This window comes from Thamnophis elegans, chromosome 13 (assembly GCF_009769535.1).
Source record: "Thamnophis elegans isolate rThaEle1 chromosome 13, rThaEle1.pri, whole genome shotgun sequence".
Lineage (NCBI taxonomy): Eukaryota > Metazoa > Chordata > Lepidosauria > Squamata > Colubridae > Thamnophis > Thamnophis elegans.
Genome location: NC_045553.1, coordinates 37,605,020 through 37,626,608, shown reverse-complemented (window position 1 = coordinate 37,626,608; position 21,589 = coordinate 37,605,020). Strand labels below are relative to the sequence as shown.

The 21,589-nt window shown below is 42.4% G+C and overlaps 1 protein-coding gene across 1 annotated transcript in view; it reads right to left on the bottom strand.

Annotated features, from left to right (window-relative positions):
* Nucleotides 1-9,981, bottom strand: part of LOC116516333 (pulmonary surfactant-associated protein C-like) — a 40,433-nt gene extending 30,452 nt beyond the window's left edge. The window contains exon 1 of the mRNA XM_032228761.1: nt 9,919-9,981. Within this exon, the coding sequence (XP_032084652.1) occupies nt 9,919-9,981 (63 nt within the window). The remainder of the gene's footprint in view (nt 1-9,918) is intronic.
* Between the last annotated feature and the right edge of the window lie 11,608 nt (nt 9,982-21,589).

The following is a 21,589-nucleotide window of genomic DNA, read 5'->3' as shown; positions in this document are numbered from 1 at the left end:
TTGTTTTAAATAATAATTATTTTTATTTCTTTCGAAACTAAGATTAAAGCACTTGAGATATAACTCAAAATTTATATCTTCATTTTTTATAAGACAAGATGAATGTGTCTGATTCAACTTTTTTTTCCTTTTTCCCCTTTCTTTCCTACCAGTATTTATGCCCCCAAAATGCAAACTACCACCCAAAAAGGGAAAATGTAATGCAGACTTTGAGAATTTTTACTACGATTACAAGAACAATATGTGTAAGACCTTCATCTTTGGAGGCTGTGGTGGCAATAAAAATAACTTTGTAAATCTGTTGGAATGTTATTATACATGTAAAAGATTTGGTAAGGCCAATGAACCTCTTCCATCTTAAACTTTTTAAAATGCCTGTTGAATTTATTTATGCTCTGTCATTTGAATTCCTCTTGACTGTGTTTTTGGTCATCACTAGCATAAAAAGTTAGAAGTTATGTCTTAGTATTGTTAAATTTAATTAACCCATAAATAAGGCTTTCAGGGACACGGTGGCTCAGTGACTAAGGCGCTCATCTTGTCGAGTGGAAAGGTCGGCAGTTTGGCGGTTCGAATCCCTAGCGCTGCATAAGAGAGTAAGCTCCTGTTACTTGCCCCAGCTTCTGCCAACCTAGCAGTTCTAAAGCATGTAAAATGAAAATAAAAAAATAGGGACCACCTTTGATGGGAAGGGAACAGCGTCCCGTGCGCCTTAAGTGTTTAGTCATGCTGGCCACATGGCCACGTAGATGTTTTCAGATAGTCCTGGCTCTTTGGCTTTGAAACGGAGATGAGCACTGCCCCCTAGAGTCGGGAATGACTAGCACATATCTGCGAGGGAAACCTTTACCTTTTTAAGGCTTTCAATTTAGTATTATTTACATACTAGGTCCAAGCATAGTAATTTAATAAGTTATTGCATAACTTTAGCGCTATCACTATTGTCTTGTTTAACTGATGAAAATTGGATGTCTCTTGCATTTCTCATCTCTTCCTTGACCTCTCTGCTGTCTAAATGATCAAATAAATAAATGGTGTCATTTTAGGCTCACTGTTGTCAGGCACAAGCCATCAGAGCCCTTCATGAGTAGCTAAAGTCAGTAACTTCATTGTCTATCGCCTATGTGACCAGAATCTCACTACACTGTTTGCCTTCTCCTGGGAACGACCAGATAAAGCTTCATGGGGGAGGTCAAGCTTATGCCTTTTGTGGTTGTGCAGCAACTCTAAGCTAGGCCCTCTCTTGATCCCTCCTTCCACGTTGTTATCTAACATCACTGTCTCTATTTTTATTTGTAGGTTTCTATTCTCCCTGGGAAACTATCGTGGGAGATATACAATGGAGGAAAAGTAAGACTTCCATTCTTGTCTGCACAATGAATTTTGGGGGATTGATAATTATGTGATGGTTTGGGTGCCTTTAAGTAAACAAGATAATCTCATTACTAGAGTCACATTTCCACAACGACATAAAGGAAACATGTGGAAACTTACCTTAGTGTGTTGGGGTGCGTGCGGCGATATTTGAACTGAGCCCAAACAGTGAACAACTTTTGGGGAAAGGGGGTGGGACAGCTATTCTTTTTCCTTCTGACACCACCTCTTCCTTTTCTGATAACCTCCATTCTCTGTTTATATTTCCTGCTGGCGGGAAGCAGGTTGTATGCTGTCTGAAGAGCAGCTGAGATCTTCCTTCCATGGCATAGAATATGCAAGACACTTTTCCTTTATTTTACTGTGGGCCCTGTTAGTCTGATGATAGGATGGGCACTAGCTTAGTCATAGAGCACCTGTTTTACAGGCACAAGGGTTGAGAGTCAGTCAATCTGATGGTAGAGGAAGAGTAGGCACACATGGCTTTAGAACAATTACAATCATTTTTGGAAAATATCAGAGTATTATTGTATGAGATGCCAGAGGATTGGAGAAGAACTAACATAGCCATGGTTTCAGAGTCAGGGCTCCAAGACATGAGCTAATTAGATCTGGCCAGATGATGCCACTGTTGTGGCCTGCCAGCGGCCAGTGAATCTGGAAGCAGAGCCGGACAGTGAGGAGGTTGGGGAGGAACATGGGCCACTCTTGGGGGTTGAGGAAATCTCAGTCGAGGGCTCTGTGTCGGTGGCAGAGAAGGAGTTAGACAGCAGTGAGGCAGAAGAACAACTGGAGCCTGTTCCCCGTGTGCGCATGGGCAGGGCTGCCAGAAGACAAGAACAACTGAGAAAGCAGGATTGACAAGGGTAAAGCCACACCTTGGAGCTGATTGGCCCCTCCCATAGAAAACAAAAGAGAAATGAACAGGGCATGGGCTTTTGCAGGAAACAATTCATTTGGTCGGGTCCGGAGTGGAAAGTTCTGTTTGCGATTTTAAGAGACTCTGTGTCAAGTTTTGCTTTGTCCTGTGTTTGGAAATTAGTTTTCTGGCAGCGCTCCAAATGAGATAAGGTGCGTGTGGATAAACATTCTTCTGAAAGACTGTCTGCTAAGCCTTGCTGACTGTGAATGAAAGGAATTCATAGTCGTATAAATAAAAGAGGTTTTGTCGGGACCAACACTCTGCTTCTTGCTTTCTAAGGAAGCCTGGGTCAGAACAGTCACCGCAGCTGCTGAATCAAACATTGACACACTCTTGAGTGACTGGTGCTAATGGTTGATTGCCAGCGTCCTAGGTACCAACCAAGTACCTTCTTAAAATATAAGATGTTCCGAGTAGTAGCACAGTTTTTTGCAGTTCTGCTGGTGTTATTGCAGGAAGCTGCAATTTGTTGATGTATCTTGTAAAATTCTTGGACATGGTGCCAAGTGCCCCGATGACAATGGGTATCACTGTTACATGCTTCATCCATAGCCGTGTAGTTTCAATGGCCAGGTCGCAATATTTCATTATTTTTTCTAGTTCTTTTTCTTCGACTCTGGCATCTCCAGGAACAGCAATATCAATAAACTGTACATTTTGTCCCTCTACAACCGTGATATCTGGCATATTGTGCTCCAAATGATGATCCATTTGTATTTGAAAGTCCCACAAGATATTCACCTCTCATTTTTGATAACTTATTATTATTATTTGATAACTTATTATTATTCGATAACTTATCATTATTATTATTATTATTATTATTATTATTATTATTATTATTATCGCAACAACAGAATCACAGCGGCCAGTTGTTTTGCCGGATTTGGCATTGATTACTAGTCGGGCCCCACTTAGGGGCCTAGGACATTGTAACGTATTTTTGTAATATACGTGCAGATCCAAGCAGTGCGGCTTTTTGCATTTGACTGATGGTGATTTTGTCAATTTTTAACTGTTGTAAATGTAGTTCCAGTGCTTTTGGAATAGCACCCAGTGTGCCAATTACCACTGGAATTACCACTGCTGGTTTGTGCCATTGAATTTCAATTTTTAAGTCCTGGTATTTCACGTTTTTTTCATGTTCCTTCTCGGCGACCCTGCTATCACCTGGTATTGCGATGTCTATGATTGTGACCTTATTTTTCTCAACCAGTGTGATGTCTGGTGTATTATGCGCCAGTATTTTGTCCGTTTGTATACGGAAATCCCACAAGATCTTGACCATCTGATTTTCTGTGACTTTTTCAGGCTTATGTTCCCACCAGTTTGTTGCTGTTTTAATATTATAATTTTTGCACAAATTCCAATGGATCATTTGTGCTACTGAATTGTGCCGCAATTTATAATCAGTCTGCGTTGCTATTATTATTATTATTATTATTATTATTATTATTATTATTATTAGGTTAATCTTTGGTGAGATTCACAGCCTTTGGGGCTGATTAGTAGCTCAACAGCTCGAATCCTAACCAAGGACCTAGGAACTGTTAAGGTAACGTTGGAGGATATATTATTACTACTACTACTATTATTATTGTTGTTGTTGTTGTTGCCCTTTATCCCCCTATCAGGTCCTTTTCAAGGAGCTGGGCTAGGCAGATATTGTTGCTTGGTATTTTTATTTCTGCATTTCAAAAAAGAGATGTAACAGATCTTTAGTTTCCAACACCCCTGTTTTCCTTTTAGAAACACCTTGGAAATGCAAATTAAAGGCCAGGAAAGGAAGGTGCAAGGGTAAAACTGTTCGCTATTATTATGATGCCTTCAACAAGAGATGCCTAATGTTTACTTACAGTGGTTGCGGAGGAAATGCAAACAATTTTCAGACCTTCAACGAATGCAACAAGGCCTGTGACCCGTTTGGTACGTTGAAACAATTTTATATCCCCACCCCCAAATTAATTAATTAATTAATTGGTTGTCATGATATAAAAAAAGATGTTGAAACTCTGGAAAGAGTGCAGAGAAGAGCAACTAAGATGATTAGTAGAGATGAAAGTATATGAAGAACAATTACAGGAATTGGGGATGTCTAGTTTAATGAAAAGGAGGACGAGGGGAGACATGATAGCAGTGTTCCAATATCTCAGGGGCTGCCACAAAGAAGAGGAAGTCAGGCTATTCTCCAAAGCAACTGAGGGCAGGACAAGAAGCAATGGGTGGAAACTAATGAAGGAGAGAAGCCACCTAGAAGTAAGGGGAAATTTCCTGACAGAACAATTAATCAGTGGAATGACTTGCCTTCAGAAGTTGCTCCAACACTGGAGGTTTTAGAGAAGATTAGACAACCATTTGACTGAAATCGTATATGGTTTTCTGCCTGATCATGAGGTTGGGTAGAAGACTCTATTGTTCTGTTATTCAGACCCAAACTGCATTTCTCTTTATTATGCATGTAGTTAATACACCTACAAGATAAAAGTTCTATATTTATTAAATGCTACAAGATACATTTCATAAGAGTTAATTATTTCCTTGTTGTGAGAAATGTAATTCAGGAACTGAAATATTAAATATATGGTGTGGACTTGCCATGTGCTTCCTGGATTTTAAATTATCCCTTTAATAACAAAGCAGCAAGGAAAACAACCACTGAGAAATTTGATATCCTTTCCTTGAACTGTTTTGTTTATGAACTAAATTTTGAAACATTTTAAAAAATATTTTACTTCATGAAATTTACAATAGATACTTTACATTGCATTTAGAGAGAGAGAGAGACAGACAGACAGAGAGAGACAGAGAGACAGAGAGAGAGAGAGAGAGAGAGAGAGAGAGAGAGAGAGAGACAGAGACAGAGACAGAGACAGAGACAGAGAGACAGAGAGAGCGCCCTCCATCCCAAAACGGAGTCTTTTAAAATTGTAGTAAAATGTGCATTGTGCTACTGTAGATGTTCTACACAGTTTGAAAGTTCAAAGATCTTTCCTCATGATGTCTTCAGCAGCTGAAAATTTTGAGAGTTCTAAGATATCTGGAGACCTTAGGGTTGGGAAATAGCACAATATAAATTGAGTTTTTTTAATCAGGAAGACGTTCCCACTGAGGAATACAAGTGAGATCCCCTTATTTTCTAGATCTGGAATTTTAAGAATAGCCCTTGGGAACTCCCAAACAATGGCTTCATGGGAGTTGTGGGTAATCACCAATTGCTCATCTCCTCAAAGGCAGAGAGAGCAGCTTACTTTTCTAGCTTCCTACAGTATCTATCTATCTATCTATCTATCTATCTATCTATCTATCTATCTATCTATCTATCTATCTATCTATCTATCTATCTATCTATCTATCTATCTATCTAGCTATCTAGCTATCTAGCTATCTAGCTATCTAGCTATCTAGCTATCTATCTTCTATCTATCATCTATCTATCTATCCTTCTATCTATCTATCCTTCTATCTATCTATCATCTATCTATCTATCTATCTATCTATCTATCTATCTATCTCTATCTATCATATCTACCTACCTACCTACCTACCTACCTATCATCTATCTATCTCTAATCTATCCTCTCTCTCTCTCGCCTGCCTGCCTTCATCTATCTATCTATCTATCTATCTATCTATCTATCTATCTATCTATCTATCTATCTATCATCTATCTATCTATCTATCTACCTACCTACCTACCTACCTACCTACCTACCTACCTATCTTCAGAGAGCAGACTAGATTAGTTATCTTGCACAGACTCAGAGCTACATAGGTAAGCCACGCCCAGGCTCCGAGCATTCTGGCATGGCTCTCAGTCACCAAATAGTTTCCATTTGCTGACCCAGTTGCCATGCCTATACATTGGCTGACCTTGTTACCATGTCCTATTCCAGCCAGTACCCAATGGCTGACCTGTTGCTATGTCCTATTCCAGTTCATGAATATTCTGACAGCAACAAACAATTATCTTGCCATTAAAACAGGGCTGTCAAACTTGCAGCCCACAGCCCAGATGTATCACTGGCTGGCCACGCTCACATGTCACATGATGCCACCATGACAACGGGAGTTTGACACCCGTGCTTTAAAGGATCTTTTATTCTTTGACAGGAAAGGACAATTGTCTTGTTTCTTTCCTAGCTCTAGAGATCTTCTTGTGATGATAGAACAATCTGCCTGCAATGAGGGCCTAAGCAGAGAGTGATTTAATGCAAAACTTGGAAAGCATTTGATGCGGGCCATTGTGGTAAAGAATATATATTTTAATATGCAGTTGAGGGGCTAAATGAAGGTAGCGGTAGTAATAACTGTTCAGATTTGGGACAGGCAAATGCTGATTGACTACTACTTCTGTTCAACCTCTTTAGATCTGTAAAATGCAAACATCTTCATGCTTACTATCATCCCAATGTCTTCAAATAGTCAGAAGAGATGTGGTTAATCTGAACTTTTTTTAAAAAAAATTGGGAAGAATTGGAAGATGGCAAGGAAAGACACCTGGAAGTGTCCTTAAATAACATACTTTTTCTTGTCCTTCCTGTAGGAAATACTGTGAGACCTGTCCCTCCAGGTAAGTGCTCCATGGTGGACCTCATTTGACCATCAAGATATATGATGGCTTTGAACCGTCTATTGCTTGCTTGTAATTTTTTTAAGTGTTTGCTTCACCTTGGTACATTTCACATTGGCTCCAAGAAGTTTGGATTTGTCCACAACTGTATGACTTGAATTGACACGCAACCATTGGTGGGATTCAGCCAATTCGCATCTATTTGGGAGAACCAATTGTTAACTTCCTAAGCAGTTGGGAGAACCGGTTGTTGGAAGAAATCTCCTTTTATTTTTTTCCACTTTACAGGGTTAATCCTGTAAGGAAGACAGGAAGGAAACATTCTGGAGTTGTTTCTAGCCTAATTGCCTTGCTTACAGAAACTGCCTCTCTGGTTAACCCTTATTATCCGTGTTTCTCTGAAAATAAGACAGGGTCTTATTTTCTTTTGACACCCCCACCCCCCGAAAAAAGCGCTTGGCCTCATTTTCGGGGAGGTCTTATTATTTCTGAGGGGCAAGAGGCCCATTGATCAGCTGATCCAGAGAGGACCAGAAGCTCTGTCTCTGTTTCTGGCACACTCTTGCCAGCCCTAGTGGCAAGGCTGGGCTTGCCGTTCTTTTTCTGGCCACCACTAAGAGGAGGGACGCGGTAGCTGGGGTTTGCGGGAGCAGCCTCGGCGAGGCCATTCCTCGTGGATAGCAGGTGCACGTGGGGCTCATGGGGCATGTTGCTACCCTTCCCCCCAGGAAATGGCAGGGACCGGCTGCTGTACATGCATATAAATATTTTGGGGGAGGACTTATTTTCAGGGGAGGGCTTATTTTAGCGCATGCGCTCAAAAGCCCGATTGGTCTTATTAGGGGGATAATAGGTCTTATTTTCAGGGAAACAGAGTACATTGTAACAGTTAAGGTGAAGCGCCCATCGACCTGAGTGACATTAAGTTGGCCATGCTCACACGGTCACATGACCACCGAGCCATGCCTACTCATCTGGTCATTAGGGCAGAGAACCGGTTGTTAAATTATTTGAATCCCACCACTGGACACAACCCATGTGTCAGGGTTCCAAGTATCAGGTAGAATTAAATCAGAGTCCAAGGCAAAACGATCCTTAAAGTTCCAATTTAATAAAGCAGACATCTTAGCACATCTGTGTTATTCCCAATTTTGGAAATGACATCAGAATTCCACCCAGTTAAAAGTTCATGATCTTGTCCCCACACCCACAATCCATCACATGGTCCAATCTTCTTCCACACTGGCATCCACACCCAGCTGCTTCCGGTCAGGTGTAAAAGTGCGGAGACAAAATATGACCTTGGCTTCTAGAAAAGAATGAAAACAATACATTCCACAATCCTACTCCTGTCTATCCCCCCCCCTCCCATCAACTATACTAATGAAACAGCATATTGAAATCAGAGAAAGGGTGGCAGGGCAAAATTCTAAAAGGAATATAATTGCAGGCCTGACACCATGTTTCTATTAAATTCCAAAGGAAGATCTCAGGAGGCACAACTGCTTCCTTTGGGGTTTTTCAGATGGGGAAAAGTGGAAGGTAGGACAACTTCGGAATACTGGAAAGATGTTCAAAGAGGAGAACTCCAACACCACCCACTACTTTGCAGTGTCTGCTCAGAAACACCAAACTAAGCACCCTGAGAATGAGATAGAAAACTTGGAAATGTAGAGAATAGATTTATGCATAGTTATTTTTATAGCTTGGCCAATATAGTTAAGAATTGAGTCTGCAGTTTCCCTTGTTGTACATGGAAGAAAACATTCCAGCTTTTACATAAAAACACACTTTCACACACACACCCCTCTCGTTTGCATCTTCCCGAATCTCCCAGATTCCATGATAGAGACGTGTAACCAACCATTGGATGTTGGCCCATGCAAAGAAAACTTCCCTCGCTTTTACTACGATCGCAACACCAAGACCTGTAAACCATTCAAGTTTGGCGGCTGCAACGGCAACAGAAATAACTTTCTGAATCGGGAGGATTGTCTTCAGGAGTGTAAACCGGTGTAGATCCAGGTAAGCGCAAAGAGATTTTGAAGAATCCCCCTGCAGTTTCAGCTAGCTTCAGAACTCTGACACCTGGATAAGTGATTGTATTGTGATGCTTCTAATGGGAATCTGTTTTTTTAAAGGCCAATTACCCAACAGGTTCCTACTCTTTTCTCAGCCTGCAAAGGAAAAGTAACACATCTAGTGCTCTTTGACCACCACCCTTTTATGATTATAGGTAGTCCTCGTGTTATGTCCAGATTTGAGACCAACATTTGTGTTGCTAAGTGAAGCATTTGTGAAGTGGGTTTTGCCCCATTTTACCACCTCTCTTGCCAGAGTTGTTAAGTGCCCTTGGCAAGTTAGTAACACAGCTGTTAAGTGAATCTGGCTACCTTGTTGACTTTGCTTGCCAGAAGGGCACAAAAGCTGATCACAGGATGGCAGGACATTGGGTTCACCGACAGAAGGGCGACCGACAAAAGCATGCCCAACTAAACCGCGGCGACAAAACCGCGAGTTCTAAACCGCGCCGACGAATGAGCGCTGAAGCGCGCCGACAACAGCGCGCTGACAGAAGCACGCTGTAAACCTAACCCTAACCCTAACCTTAACTTAAATCATGCTTCTGTTGGCGCGCTGTTGTCAGCGCGCTGTTGTCGGCGTGCTGTTGTCAGCGCGTTGATGATGTTGCGGTTTTAGCGCCGCAGTTTTGTCAGCGCGCTTTTGTCATGCGCGCATTTGTCGGGTCACGAGGACATTGCAAATCATCATAAATGTGAACCAGCTGCCCTCTATCTGAATTTTGATCATGTGACCATGAGGATGCTGCAACAGTTGTAAGTGTGGGAAAAAAAGTGACCGGTCACCTTTTTAGTGCTGTTGTAACTTTAAATAGTCACTCAATGAACTCTTGTGAGTTGAGGACTACCTTTACGCTAATAGAATCCCGTTGCCCAGCAAAAGGCACTTAACTTGCTCGTCGCACAAATGTAAGAATTTGGATGGCAAGACCTTTCTGACAATATAATACTTGTTTTTGTGGCACCTTTACCCTTGATATGTGGAAGGTGTCCCCTATTCCTGTGACCACCACAACTTCTAAATTGTGTTCCATTGCCACGCAACTTCTCTCTTCCATGGGTTCTTTCTTTTTGCACAATTTTCTTTCTTCCTAGCATGCTCTAGCAAAGGGGTGTCAATCCCACGGTGAGGTCAGATCCGGCCCACACAGCCATCCTGGAAATTGTAAGGGGCCAGCCCGCATCACTTTGTCCTGGCCCACACCATCCCAGGGCCCTTCTCATTTGGCCACTTTCCCTCTTTCTTCTTGCTGCTCCTCCTCCTTCAGACAAAAGCTCCCCTTTTCGTCTGTCCATTGCAGCACAGTGCCTAGGATTTACTATGAAAGCGGCAGGGATTGGGGGTGGTCAATCCCCGTTCATGGCACTGCGGAGAAGGTAGAAGGCAATCCTTCCCACCAGACCAGACAAGCCTGGCAGGGGTGTGGTGAGAAACCAAGCGGCACCGAAAGCAGCTGAAGTCACATTGGCTGTAGCTGCCCCACCGCTGCCTTGCCTCACCTCATCCCCTGGGATGAGCCTCCCGCACCCCACCCACCATAGAGCCTTGGGTTCCTTCCCCAACCCCGCCCAGCCACCATAGGCACCACCCACATGAGCTACATTAAGATGGCCCTGCCCCAGGCCACGCCCAGTTGGCTGCGACCACCACACCCACACCCCTTCTCCCCCCCCGCAGTCCCTAAAGGACAACCACAAAGCTGATCTGTCCCTTTATGAAATCAAGTTTGACACCCCTGCTCTAGCAGAATCAGCACTTGTACTTTCCACCCCAATTTCCTACTAAACGCTGCTAAGCTTCTAAGCCTTCAATTTCTACTGGATTTTTTTTCAGCATCCGGTTTGCCTATTAGAATATGTACGTCACTAAGTCACATTATTTGTATAATCACAAGGACAAATTCTGAATTGGCCTATTTTATTCTTTGCAAAAGAACCCCAAAGTCCAAGAAGAGGCTCCAAATCTTTAAGACCCCATCTTTAGATATAGAGCAGGGGTGTCAAACACAAGGCCTAGGGGCCGGATCTGACCCACAGGGGGGCTTAGATATGGCCTGTGGGGCATGCAGCTCCTCCTGAGCTCTGTTTTCGTTGGCAAAGGGTTGCAGGAGGCTGTTGCAGCTGAAAACAGACCTTGGCAGCCCATTTTTGCTGGCAGAGAGCTCAGGCCACCACAGGCGCTCCCAACACAAGTGATGTTGAGCTGGCCACACCCACCCTGGCCACCACCACCCCCAAGGTCAAACACAACCCTGATGCGGCCCTCAATGAAATTGAGTTTGACACCCCTGGTATAGAGGATTCGTCTATCCTGCAATAACAGACTGAGGAAGTCATTTGACTTCCAAATTTTGGAAGGCCCTATTGCACCCATTGAATATTAACATTCATTTGTCATTCATCCATGCATCATCCAGCATGCAATGGACAAGCCGTAAGTTTAACAGCTTTATACAAGATGTGATATTTCTTATAAGCAAGGCAACTAGCTGGATCTCTTACATCTTGCTAAATTTGCTTACAAGAGTTCTGCAGACTTCTCTGTCGATATGTCCCTATTGCAGGCAACACATGGATTCCACACACACATCTTACCAAAAGCCAGATGAGAAAGGACAGTCCCTTGCAATGCAGATTTTGTGCATGAGAGAAAAGCAGCCTGAAGCCTCTGAAAGGAACGGCTCAAACTAGCAAAGGCTACCTACAAGAAATCAACACATGCACATAGTCAAGAGACCTAGAATTGCAGATGGGGAATTCGGTGTGGCTCTCTACAAATGTACAACATCCGTGAGAATTTCCAAGAAACAGGCCTTAAAAGTTATTGATCATGTATTAGTAATGAAGTGAAACAAACCCAGTAGCTTTTTGTCACCTTCAATGAAAGCTCACCCTGTGTTCCATCACAACTTTATTTTGAAAGCGATTGCTTCTTTGCACTCACAGACCACTCCCCTTCCCCATTTTATCAAGCAAGGAGGAAGAATAGGAACTGGGAGTCGTGTTACACTATAGGCAAAAGACAAATGGGTCAAATACGGGGTACACTGGAAAGGCTATCCAGAATCAGAAAGACGGCAGCAATGGATATGCATGTTCCATTGTTGCTACAATGCTGTTGATACAGCATGGGTTGCACAGGTAAACCCACCAGTGGCTGGCCAGGTTAGGTGGTCTTAATAGAATGGACCTTATAAATTCATTTTAGTTTGGCTTTTATTCCAGTGCCCTGGAGTCCCAAAGTTGACTTTTAGCTGCAGTGAACCTTCTCCCCAACGTCCTCATAAGTATTACAAATAGGGCTGAACTGTGTGGCAAGACCCTGTAAAGTGGAGGCACAGGAAGCCAGACGTGGGTGAGAGATAGAACAGAGGTAAAAAGCTGCTGACAGCTTAAGATGAAATAGGAACTTCTCTTTTTTATATTTCTCCTATGTACTTTGCTGTAACAGTCCAAGTGAACTTCCCCTTTTGAAATGTCATGCTTGTCTCGTGTATGGAAACGCCTTGAGAATGTACCGTGTGGAACACGGCATAAAAGTAGGATCCTGGGCAGATTCAGTTCAGATGTTGGTGTGTGAACACGCTGAACTCGATGCATCCAATAAACCTGTTTCTCTCACTTTCGTGGTCTCAAGTCCTGCTCTTTCGTAAGTAGATTACTAACCACAATCTGCTACCACACTGTCAACAACCAATATCCCTGCAAACCCAACCTTGGCTACTACTGGCCTTGTAGGATTTAGGTGATAGTCAGGATGAGCAGGAAGAGTTCATCTACAGGGTGGAGGGAGCCTCGGTGAGAGCAACAGACTAAGTAAAGTGGAACAGAAGTTGCCTCCAGAAGTTGTGAATGTCCCAACACTGGAAGCATTTAAGAAGAGGTTGGATAGCCATTTGTCTGAAACGGTTTAGGGTTTCCTGCCTAGGCAGGGGGTTTGGACTAGAAGACCTCCAAGGTCCCTTCCAACTCTGCTATTGTATTGTATTATTGTACTAAAGGGATGCACATCCGTTCCTTCCACACCAGGCATAGAAGCGGTGAGTGTGAACCATGGATTCCTGAGGGAGGGGCAGCTGTCACGTAAACGGGAAGAGAAAATTTAGGGATGCGACTTGTGATCCTGAGCACATACATTTTAGAAGAGTTTGTAGCCCAAAGTCAATTAGTTGAGATGAACTGCTATAGAGATTAAACAATCAAACAAATAAACAACAGTAATAAAACTTCAGTTCTCTCAGCCCACCATCTGGTTCCCCTGGGAATTTGGGACCAGGGGGATGAGGGTGAGGTAATGGTATGTGCCAGAATGATCTTGGAAAATGAGGGTGGTTCCTAGCAAAGAATCAGATATAACGGGCAGAAAAAGACACTTAGAAGAGATTCACTCTAAATTATCAGGCGGTTAAAATGAAAGAGTGATAGATTTGTACTTTCAGACTCACAAGAGTCTCTTAATGTAGCAGTACAGCAGAATAAGCTCACCATTTTTCCACCCTGTCTGGTTTACTTGGGGGTGGGGGGAGCTTACTTTAGGCCAAACTCAAAAGGTTTCAAAAGGAAAAGCATTGTCTGGGTAAACAGTCAGTTGTTGCCAATGGAGAGTCTTGAGTTTTCTGCTCTTCTTAAATAGAAGCAACTCCAGGTTTGCTTATTTGCAAGGAGAATTTGCCTTGCAGAATGTATTTGCTCTGCTGTCTCAGTGGTGAGTCCTTGCTGAGACTCTTCATCTTCAGAGAGCAGCACCAGGACCAGCTGGGTCTCCTGGTTGCTGGACAGCACAACTTCCTCATCCTGCAGCAACTCGGGCAGCAGCTCATCCAGGCACTCTAGAAATGGTGCTCCTTATTGATTTCCTCCACAGAGGCCGAGCTGGCTATGAAAACTGGGTAAAATGCGTACTAAAGATGGGATAACACATGTTGAAATGTTAACATCTTCGGAGGCTGGGAGAAAGAAGGACGGTCGTTTGTGCTTGCCTTTATGTCACAAAGGCAAAGGAAAGGAAATGACTGTAGGAGTGTGTTTTCTTATAGGAACTAAAACTTGGGAAGTCTGGCAGGAACACCCGAGAAAGGGAAAGAACTGCCTAAGGCTGTGATGGTGAACCTGTGGCACATCTGGAGGCTTCCCTGAAGCAAAATGGCCACATGTGCCACAGGTGGCACGATGAACCATTTCTGAGGGCACGTGAGGCGTTGCCCTGTCAGCTCCAGCGTGCATGCGCATACTGGCCAGCTGATTTTCTGCCATTTTTTGCCCTCTGTAGGCTTCCCTAAAGCCTCTGAAGGGTGGAAAACCGCCCAACACGCAAACCGGAAGTTCGTTCCCAAACTTCCAGTGAAAACCTGACCAATGTCCAAACCAGAAGTTTTGGGAACGGTCTTCCAGTTTGGGTGTTGGGATGATTTTTGCCCTCTGGAGGCTTCCCTGAAGCAAAATGGCCCAACGGTGACCCGGAAGTCCATTCCCAAACTTCCAGTGAAAAACTGCCCAATGTGCAAACCGGAAGTTCGGGAACGCACTTCTGGTTTGGGTGTTGGGCTGTTTTTTGCTCTCTGGAGGTTTCAGGGAAGCCTCCCGAAGCCTCCGGAGGGAGCAAAACGGCCCAACGGGCAACCTGGAAGTCCATTCCCTAACTTCCGGTTTGGGCTGTTATTCACCCTCTCCAGGTGCCTAGAAAGCCTCTGGAGCCTGGGGAGGGAAAAAAACGGACCTACTGTCAGAAAATGGGCTATTTCTGGCCTCCAGAGGGCCTTGGGGGGGGCGGAGGAAGGCCATTTTTGCCCTCCCCAGGCTCCAAAAAAGCCATGCACGCATGCACAGGGCTGCTGGGTGGGTGGGTCAGATGCACATGCACAGGGGCCATGGCGCAGGGGAGGTGCATTAAGTTATGAGGGTGGGTATGCGAGTGCTCGCAATAGCATGTGAATGTGTGCCTAGAAAGCCTCTGGAGCCTGGGGGGGGGGGGCAAAAAACGGACCTACTGATCCCACCGGAAGTCAGAAAATGGGCTGTTTCTGGCCTCCAGAGGGCCTTGGGGTTGGGAGGAAGGCCATTTATGGGGGTGGGTATGCAAGTGCTCGCAATAGCGTGTGAATGTGTGCCTTTGGTATCCGAGCCAAAAAAGGTTCACCATCATGGACCTAAGGTACTTTTGTGGTAGAGAAAGAAGGGACAGGATCAAGAGTTCGTGGGGCACAATGAATACAAAATTGAATGAAAGTGATTCAGTCTGACGGAGTAAATAAAGGGGAATCAAACTGCAATATATGAAGAAAAAGTGTGTGGTTCATAAGGAATGCAAAGAGTTGGAGTCAAGGCTGGATTAGATGAGAGTCGAAAGAGACTCTCTAAATACACAGCAGACTATGGAGGTGGTAAAAACAAAATTGGCTTGTAAGGATAGAAAGACACAGAGAGTGAGGGGAGGTGGTGCAAAATCACTCCAGCTGTTTTCATTTTATCTCTTTCCTCTATAGAAGAGGTTCCATAAATATACAGTGCCATTTAGAACCGGTTCCAGCTCCCTCCCCCCACCCGTCTGCACACCATCAAGATGAAGAGCGAGGTGCAAGGGACTTGTAACTGGACAGCTTTAAGACCTGCGTGCTTCAAATGCCAGAGGTCCTGAGCCAACATGACTGGAGGAGGAATTCTGGGAGTTGAAGTCCACAAGTCTTAAAGCTGTCAAGTTTGAACACCCCTGGTTTTTTTTTCTAAAGGGTTAGAGGTGCAAGGGTCTTATAACTTGACAGCTTTAAGACTTGCGTGCTTCAAATGCCAGAGTTTCTGAGCCAACATTTTGGTTGCTAAACAAGAGCGTTGTTAAGTGAGTTTCACCACATTTTACAAGTTGGCCACACCCACCCAGTCACATGATTGCCAAGCCACTACCACCCAGTCACATGGCCGGCAAGCCACTCCCACAAAGCAGGCCACACCTACAGAAGAGGGTCTAAAAATGTTTGAAACCCACCCCTGGATGGGTGGCATATAAATCAAATCCATCCATCAATAAAATGATATGCTCAAGGGGTGAATGCTTGATCACCCAAGGTTACCATTATGATTTTCCCATGTCCCTGCCTGAAAAGCAATCATATTTCATTTAAATACAGGAAAAGAACTTCAGTTAAAGCAGAGCAGGCTCAGAAAACTAATCTATCAAAACCTTATCAGCTTCTCCAAGCGATTCGTTTTCTCTCCCTTAAACACTGACAAAACTGGGTTTACTTAGAAATAAATATTTTCTAGAGGCAAATTGCCATGCAGCTCTGGGGCTCCATCTGCCTTCTTCTGATTCTACAATTTGACACATCTGGCTGCAAGAAGAAAGGTAAGACTGTTTTTCCTCTTGGCCACCTGTCATCCTCGGTGCAACTCCTTTCTGTATCTTGGATGTTAGGCAGCAGCTGCAAAAAGGAAAAGTTGTAGAGGTAGGAGAATTGAACTAACATTGCACAGTGACTTCATTTTATATTTCATTTATTATTCATTTTGGGGCACTGAGGATCTACTTGGGAAGCCAAGGGGAGGCTGGTGAGAACCTGTCTCACATGTTTAAGTAAGACAGTGACAAATCAAACATCTTTAACCAGGTCATTTATTCAGTGCTGCGTTACACAGTCTGTTGTTTAGTGCATTGTGTAAAACCGGAGCAGTTGGTAAGTTTATAGTGCAATGAAAAAACTAAGTAAATAAATTCAGGAATTGAATGAAGCATGCCCTTTGCTAACTGGTAACCAAGGTAGCGTAGATCAGCTATTTTGCTGTAATTTCACAACGAAGACTTCAAATAATTTTCTTTCTCTTTTCAAAATTAAAGTTTAAAGTGCATAAAGTACATTTTCAGTTCAGGGACTTGATGTTTTTCAAGTTAAGATTAAAGTCTCTGCAATCTTTGTTCTTCTATTTTTCAAATACCTTCCAGGACTACCACATAAATGCAAATTACCACCAAAGAAAGGAAGATGCAATAAATTATTGGAAAGGGTTTACTATGACCACAATAAAAAAATGTGCCTGAACTTCATTTATGGAGGTTGTGGTGGCAATAACAATAACTTTGTCACGCTACAGGATTGCCTTTACAAGTGTAAACAATTTGGTAAGGAGCTGCCAAAACTTGCAAACGTTTGAACTCTTGATTTGTTTTTTTTAAAGGTGCCTGAAGATTTATTTTCATGCTTCAAGCTATATCATTCGGTCCTTCTTGCAAAATTTGTAATTATTGTTATTGCGTTTCTCTGGCAGATGTACTGTATCTGTGTTTGTGCATTTGTTTTAATACTATACGGATAATCCTCAACTTACCACCACAACTGAGACCAACATTTCTGTTGCCAAGTGAAACAAAAGTGACTTTTGCCCCATTTTACGACCTTTCTTGCCATAGTTGTTAAGTGAATCATTGTAGTTGTTAAGTTAGTAATGTGGTTATTAAGTGAATCTGACTCGCCCATTGACTTGTCAGAAGATTGCAAAAGGTGACACTGTAACCGTCATAAATATGAACCAGATGCTAAGTATCTGAATTTTGATCACGTCACTATGAGGATTCTGCCATGGTCGTAAGTGTGAATAAGTCATAAGTCACTTTTTCCAGTGCCTTTGTAACTTTAAATAGTCACAACAACAAGTGAACCACAATCGGTTCAGCCGAACCTGTCTGAACCAGTAGGACCCCACCTCTGCTTGGGACATTGAACCCATTGCCAAGCATCTCAATGTTGATCATGTGACCATGGGGTTGCTGCATCGGTGGTACATGTGAGAAATGGTCATAAATCACTTTTTTTCAGCGCCGTTGGAACTTTGCATGGTCACTAAGTGAAGTGATGTAAGTTGAGGACTTCTTGTATATTATTATTTCCAAGCAGGATATTTGCATCTAATATTCACTCGGTTGTCTCTTATTCTTAGATCTTAGTTTACCCGTGGAAAACATAGTTGGAAACATTGACTGGAAGAAATGTACGTATGCTGTTGTCTGCACAATATCTTACAGGGACTCACAATAAAAGCATGTCTATGTGCTCGTATGCAACAGAATCGCATCGCAAGGGACAGTCATGGCCATCAGAACAGCAGGGATGGGTAAACTTTGGTTTTTCAAGTTGGTTGGAATGCACTAAAATTGGGTAGGACTGAAATAATGGGTGGATGGATCTCTCATCCTGTTTACAGGCAGCCCTTGACTCACAGTCACAATTCAGCCCCACATTTCTGTTGTTAAGCGAGACCATTGTTAAGTGAGTTTTGGCCCATTTTACGACCTTTCTTGCCACAGTTGTTAAATGAATCACTGCCATTGGTAAGATTATTAACCTGGCTGCCAAGTGAATCCAGCTGTCAATCAAATCCCTTTCTTCAATGCTGTTGTAACTTTGAACGGTCCCTAAATGAACTGTTGTAAGTTGAAGACGGGTGGGTTCCTGCCAGTTCTAACCTCTACTACAGAAGAGGTTCCACAAATCTACAGTGCCGTTTAGAACCGGTTCCAGCTCCCTCCCCCCACCCGTCCACACATCATCAAGATGAAGAGTGAGAGGAGGAATTCTGGGAGCTGAAGTCCACAAGTCTTGTTTCAAATATGTTTTATTTTCATTTTCATTTCATACAGTCACATATATACTGTGCATAACCGGGACCATATAACATTGAGCAATAAACACAGCCATCCTTGTCAAGAATACTCCCAAAAATACAAACCCAATATACCACTTCAACCCTCCATACACCCTTTCTTTCACCCCCCTCCAACTTTCCTTTCTCCCCTCCAATATTCCCCTCTACCCTACTTCCCCTCCCCCTCTATCACTCCTCTCTCCCAATACACTCCCTCCCTTCCATCTCACCCTCCCTCCGATCCTCTCTCCCACCCTCTCTCCCCCTCTTTCTTCTTTCCCTCTGCTCCTCCCTTCGGTGTATTTCTACTATCTATCAATATATTCAGCTTCCTATTTTTACACTAGAATTAAAAAAGCAACAGTATACAAGTGCAATGATGTTACTTTAAAATCTAGCACATACTATATTTCCCCCTCTCCCTCCCCCCTATGACCCCACCTCCCTTCCCCCCCCCTGACTTCCCAGAGCCCGTACACGGTATAGCTTTTTATCAAACACAGTCTAAAATATATTAAAACCAAGGAAATTAAAAAAAAAGAAAGAAAAAAAAGTCAGTAAAATCTCTGTGTTGAACTCAGCTTCTTGCCGTTACACAAACTTTAAGCAGTTTACATTGTTCCTAATCTTAGTTGTTTGATTACCTGTAGGATTTCCCCAGAGGGGAAAAAAGTTAGTTCAACTTTTGCCTGTACTCTTCTCTAACTAGGGGTATTATCTCTTTATCTAAGTATCTGTCTATATCTAAACCCTTAATTTTGTCCCCTTTGTATAATTCTGTAAAAAAATAATAATAATAATTCCCGGAATGCCTTTTAAATCTCCTCCTGTTGAAACACCTCCTTCCCTCTATAACACAATTTGGATACATTTCAAATTTTTTCTTTTAATTTCCTCTTCCAATTCTTTTCGTTTTTGCCCTTGTTTATGTCTATGTATTTTGTTTATATTCATCAGTACTCCTCTCATATACGCTTTACTTGCATCCCCTACAAATTCCATGAATGTACCCTTATTCGTATTCAGAACAAAGTATTCAGATAGCAATTTTTTACAATCATTAATATACTTTTCGTTTTTAAATATATATTTTATTCATTTTCACATTCCATTTTACAGTCACTTATATACTGGATATTTGCTATAAGAAAAGAAATAAAATAAAATAAAAAAGAAAACACAACTCATCATTCACAACCCCACCTGACACTTCCATCCTCCATACACCCCATCTTCCCCCTCCAACTTTCCTTTCCTCCCTCTAACACTCGCCTTCCCTACTTCCCTTTCCCCTCAAACCTTCCTTTCTCCCCTTCCTCCTAGCATTCCCCTTACGCCCTCCTTACATTCCCCTTACTCCTTCCTTACTCCTCCCTCTTCTTTCCCTCTACCTCTCCCCTTGGTGTGTTCCTTTATTCAACTCTTATTTAATATTGAACTATAATATGATAAAAAATAAAAAATAAAATAAACCAAGGGAAAAAATATAAAGAAAGAAAAGAAAAAAAGAAAGAACAACCGTATACAAGTGCATTCTTCTTCTTATTGAAACTATATTAGCACCCACCCACCCACCCCCCGTAGATCCCCATCCCTAGTCCCCCCGACTTCCCAGGGCCCACACCTGGCACTGCCCTCTGTCAAACCCCTTCTAAAGTATCTTATGATCGTATGAATTAAAAATAAAAGTAATATAAAAAAAATAGATAAAAAGAAATTACAAATTATAAAAAGGAAAAGAAAAGAAAAAAAAGGGGAAAAAAGAAAAAAAGAACTCTTTGTATTAAGCTCAGCCCCCCATCTTTATTTATGTTTAAACAGTATAAATCATTCTATATGTATTTTATTCTCGTCTCTTGCTTCTTTGTTATTTACCCCAACCTCCTGTAGACTCTCCAGTTCATCTTCCTTAACCTTATATTCAAATAAAAATTTATACAAATTTGTGCAGACATCAGTTTACAATCTAGCTCAAAATAATCTCACCAAACTTTCCCTTCTAGTAAGATTTAAGCAGCGTGGATCATTCCACATATTCAAATAATACTTTACACAAGAATCAGTTTGCATTCTATCTTAAAATAATCTCATCAAGCTTTCCCTTCTAATAGGATTTAAACAACGTAAATCATTCCGCATGCATTTTACCCTCGTCCCTTGCTTCTCTGATATTTACCACTATTTCCCATAGTCCCTCCAAATAATCTTTAACCTTATTTTCGAACAATAATTCACACAAGAGTCAGTTTACCTTTTAACTCGAAATACTCTGATCAGGCTTTCGCTCTCCCTCCACCTATCCCGCGTTACCCGGCTCCCTCCTCCCAAACCAAAGTTCAGTAAAGTTACCATCTCCACTCTCTTCACTTTAGAGTCCTGGACAATTTAAATTAAAGTTCAGACATACAAGTCCCGTGAAATATGCATTCAGCATCCACATAATTCAGTCCCAATATCACACCACCAATATCCAATTCCGCTTTTTCTGCCGGAGAGAGATCGCAAACCCCCATTCAATCCACAACTTTGACGAATATTTTGGAATGTCTAAATCCTCGATCTCCGCTCTTCTGCTTCTCCGAGAGAGGGAGAGCTACCTCCTCCATCTTGCAGCCATGTGGTCTGCTGCTTGCCTTCTCCTTCGGCTTGTCTTTCCTCTTTTCCAAGTGAATCAGGAAGTCCCGCCTTCAAAGTCTTATAGTAGAAATCTCGAGCCTCCGAAACAGAATTAAGATGAAATCTTTGATTCTCAAATGTGACCGTAATGCCGGCTGGTGCATCCCATTTATACTGTATCTGGTGGTTTCTAAGCTCTTTAGTTAAGAAAGTATAGTCTCTTCTTGCTTTTAACATCTGGGATGGTATTTCTTTGAAGACAATCAAATCCTGCCCATCAACTCGCAACCTGTTATTGTAAAACTTTTGTATGATCGCATTTCTGGATTCTTTTGTGGAGAAATATATAATTATGTCCCTCGGGAGCTGTCGCTGTTCCGCTACCAACGAATTCTG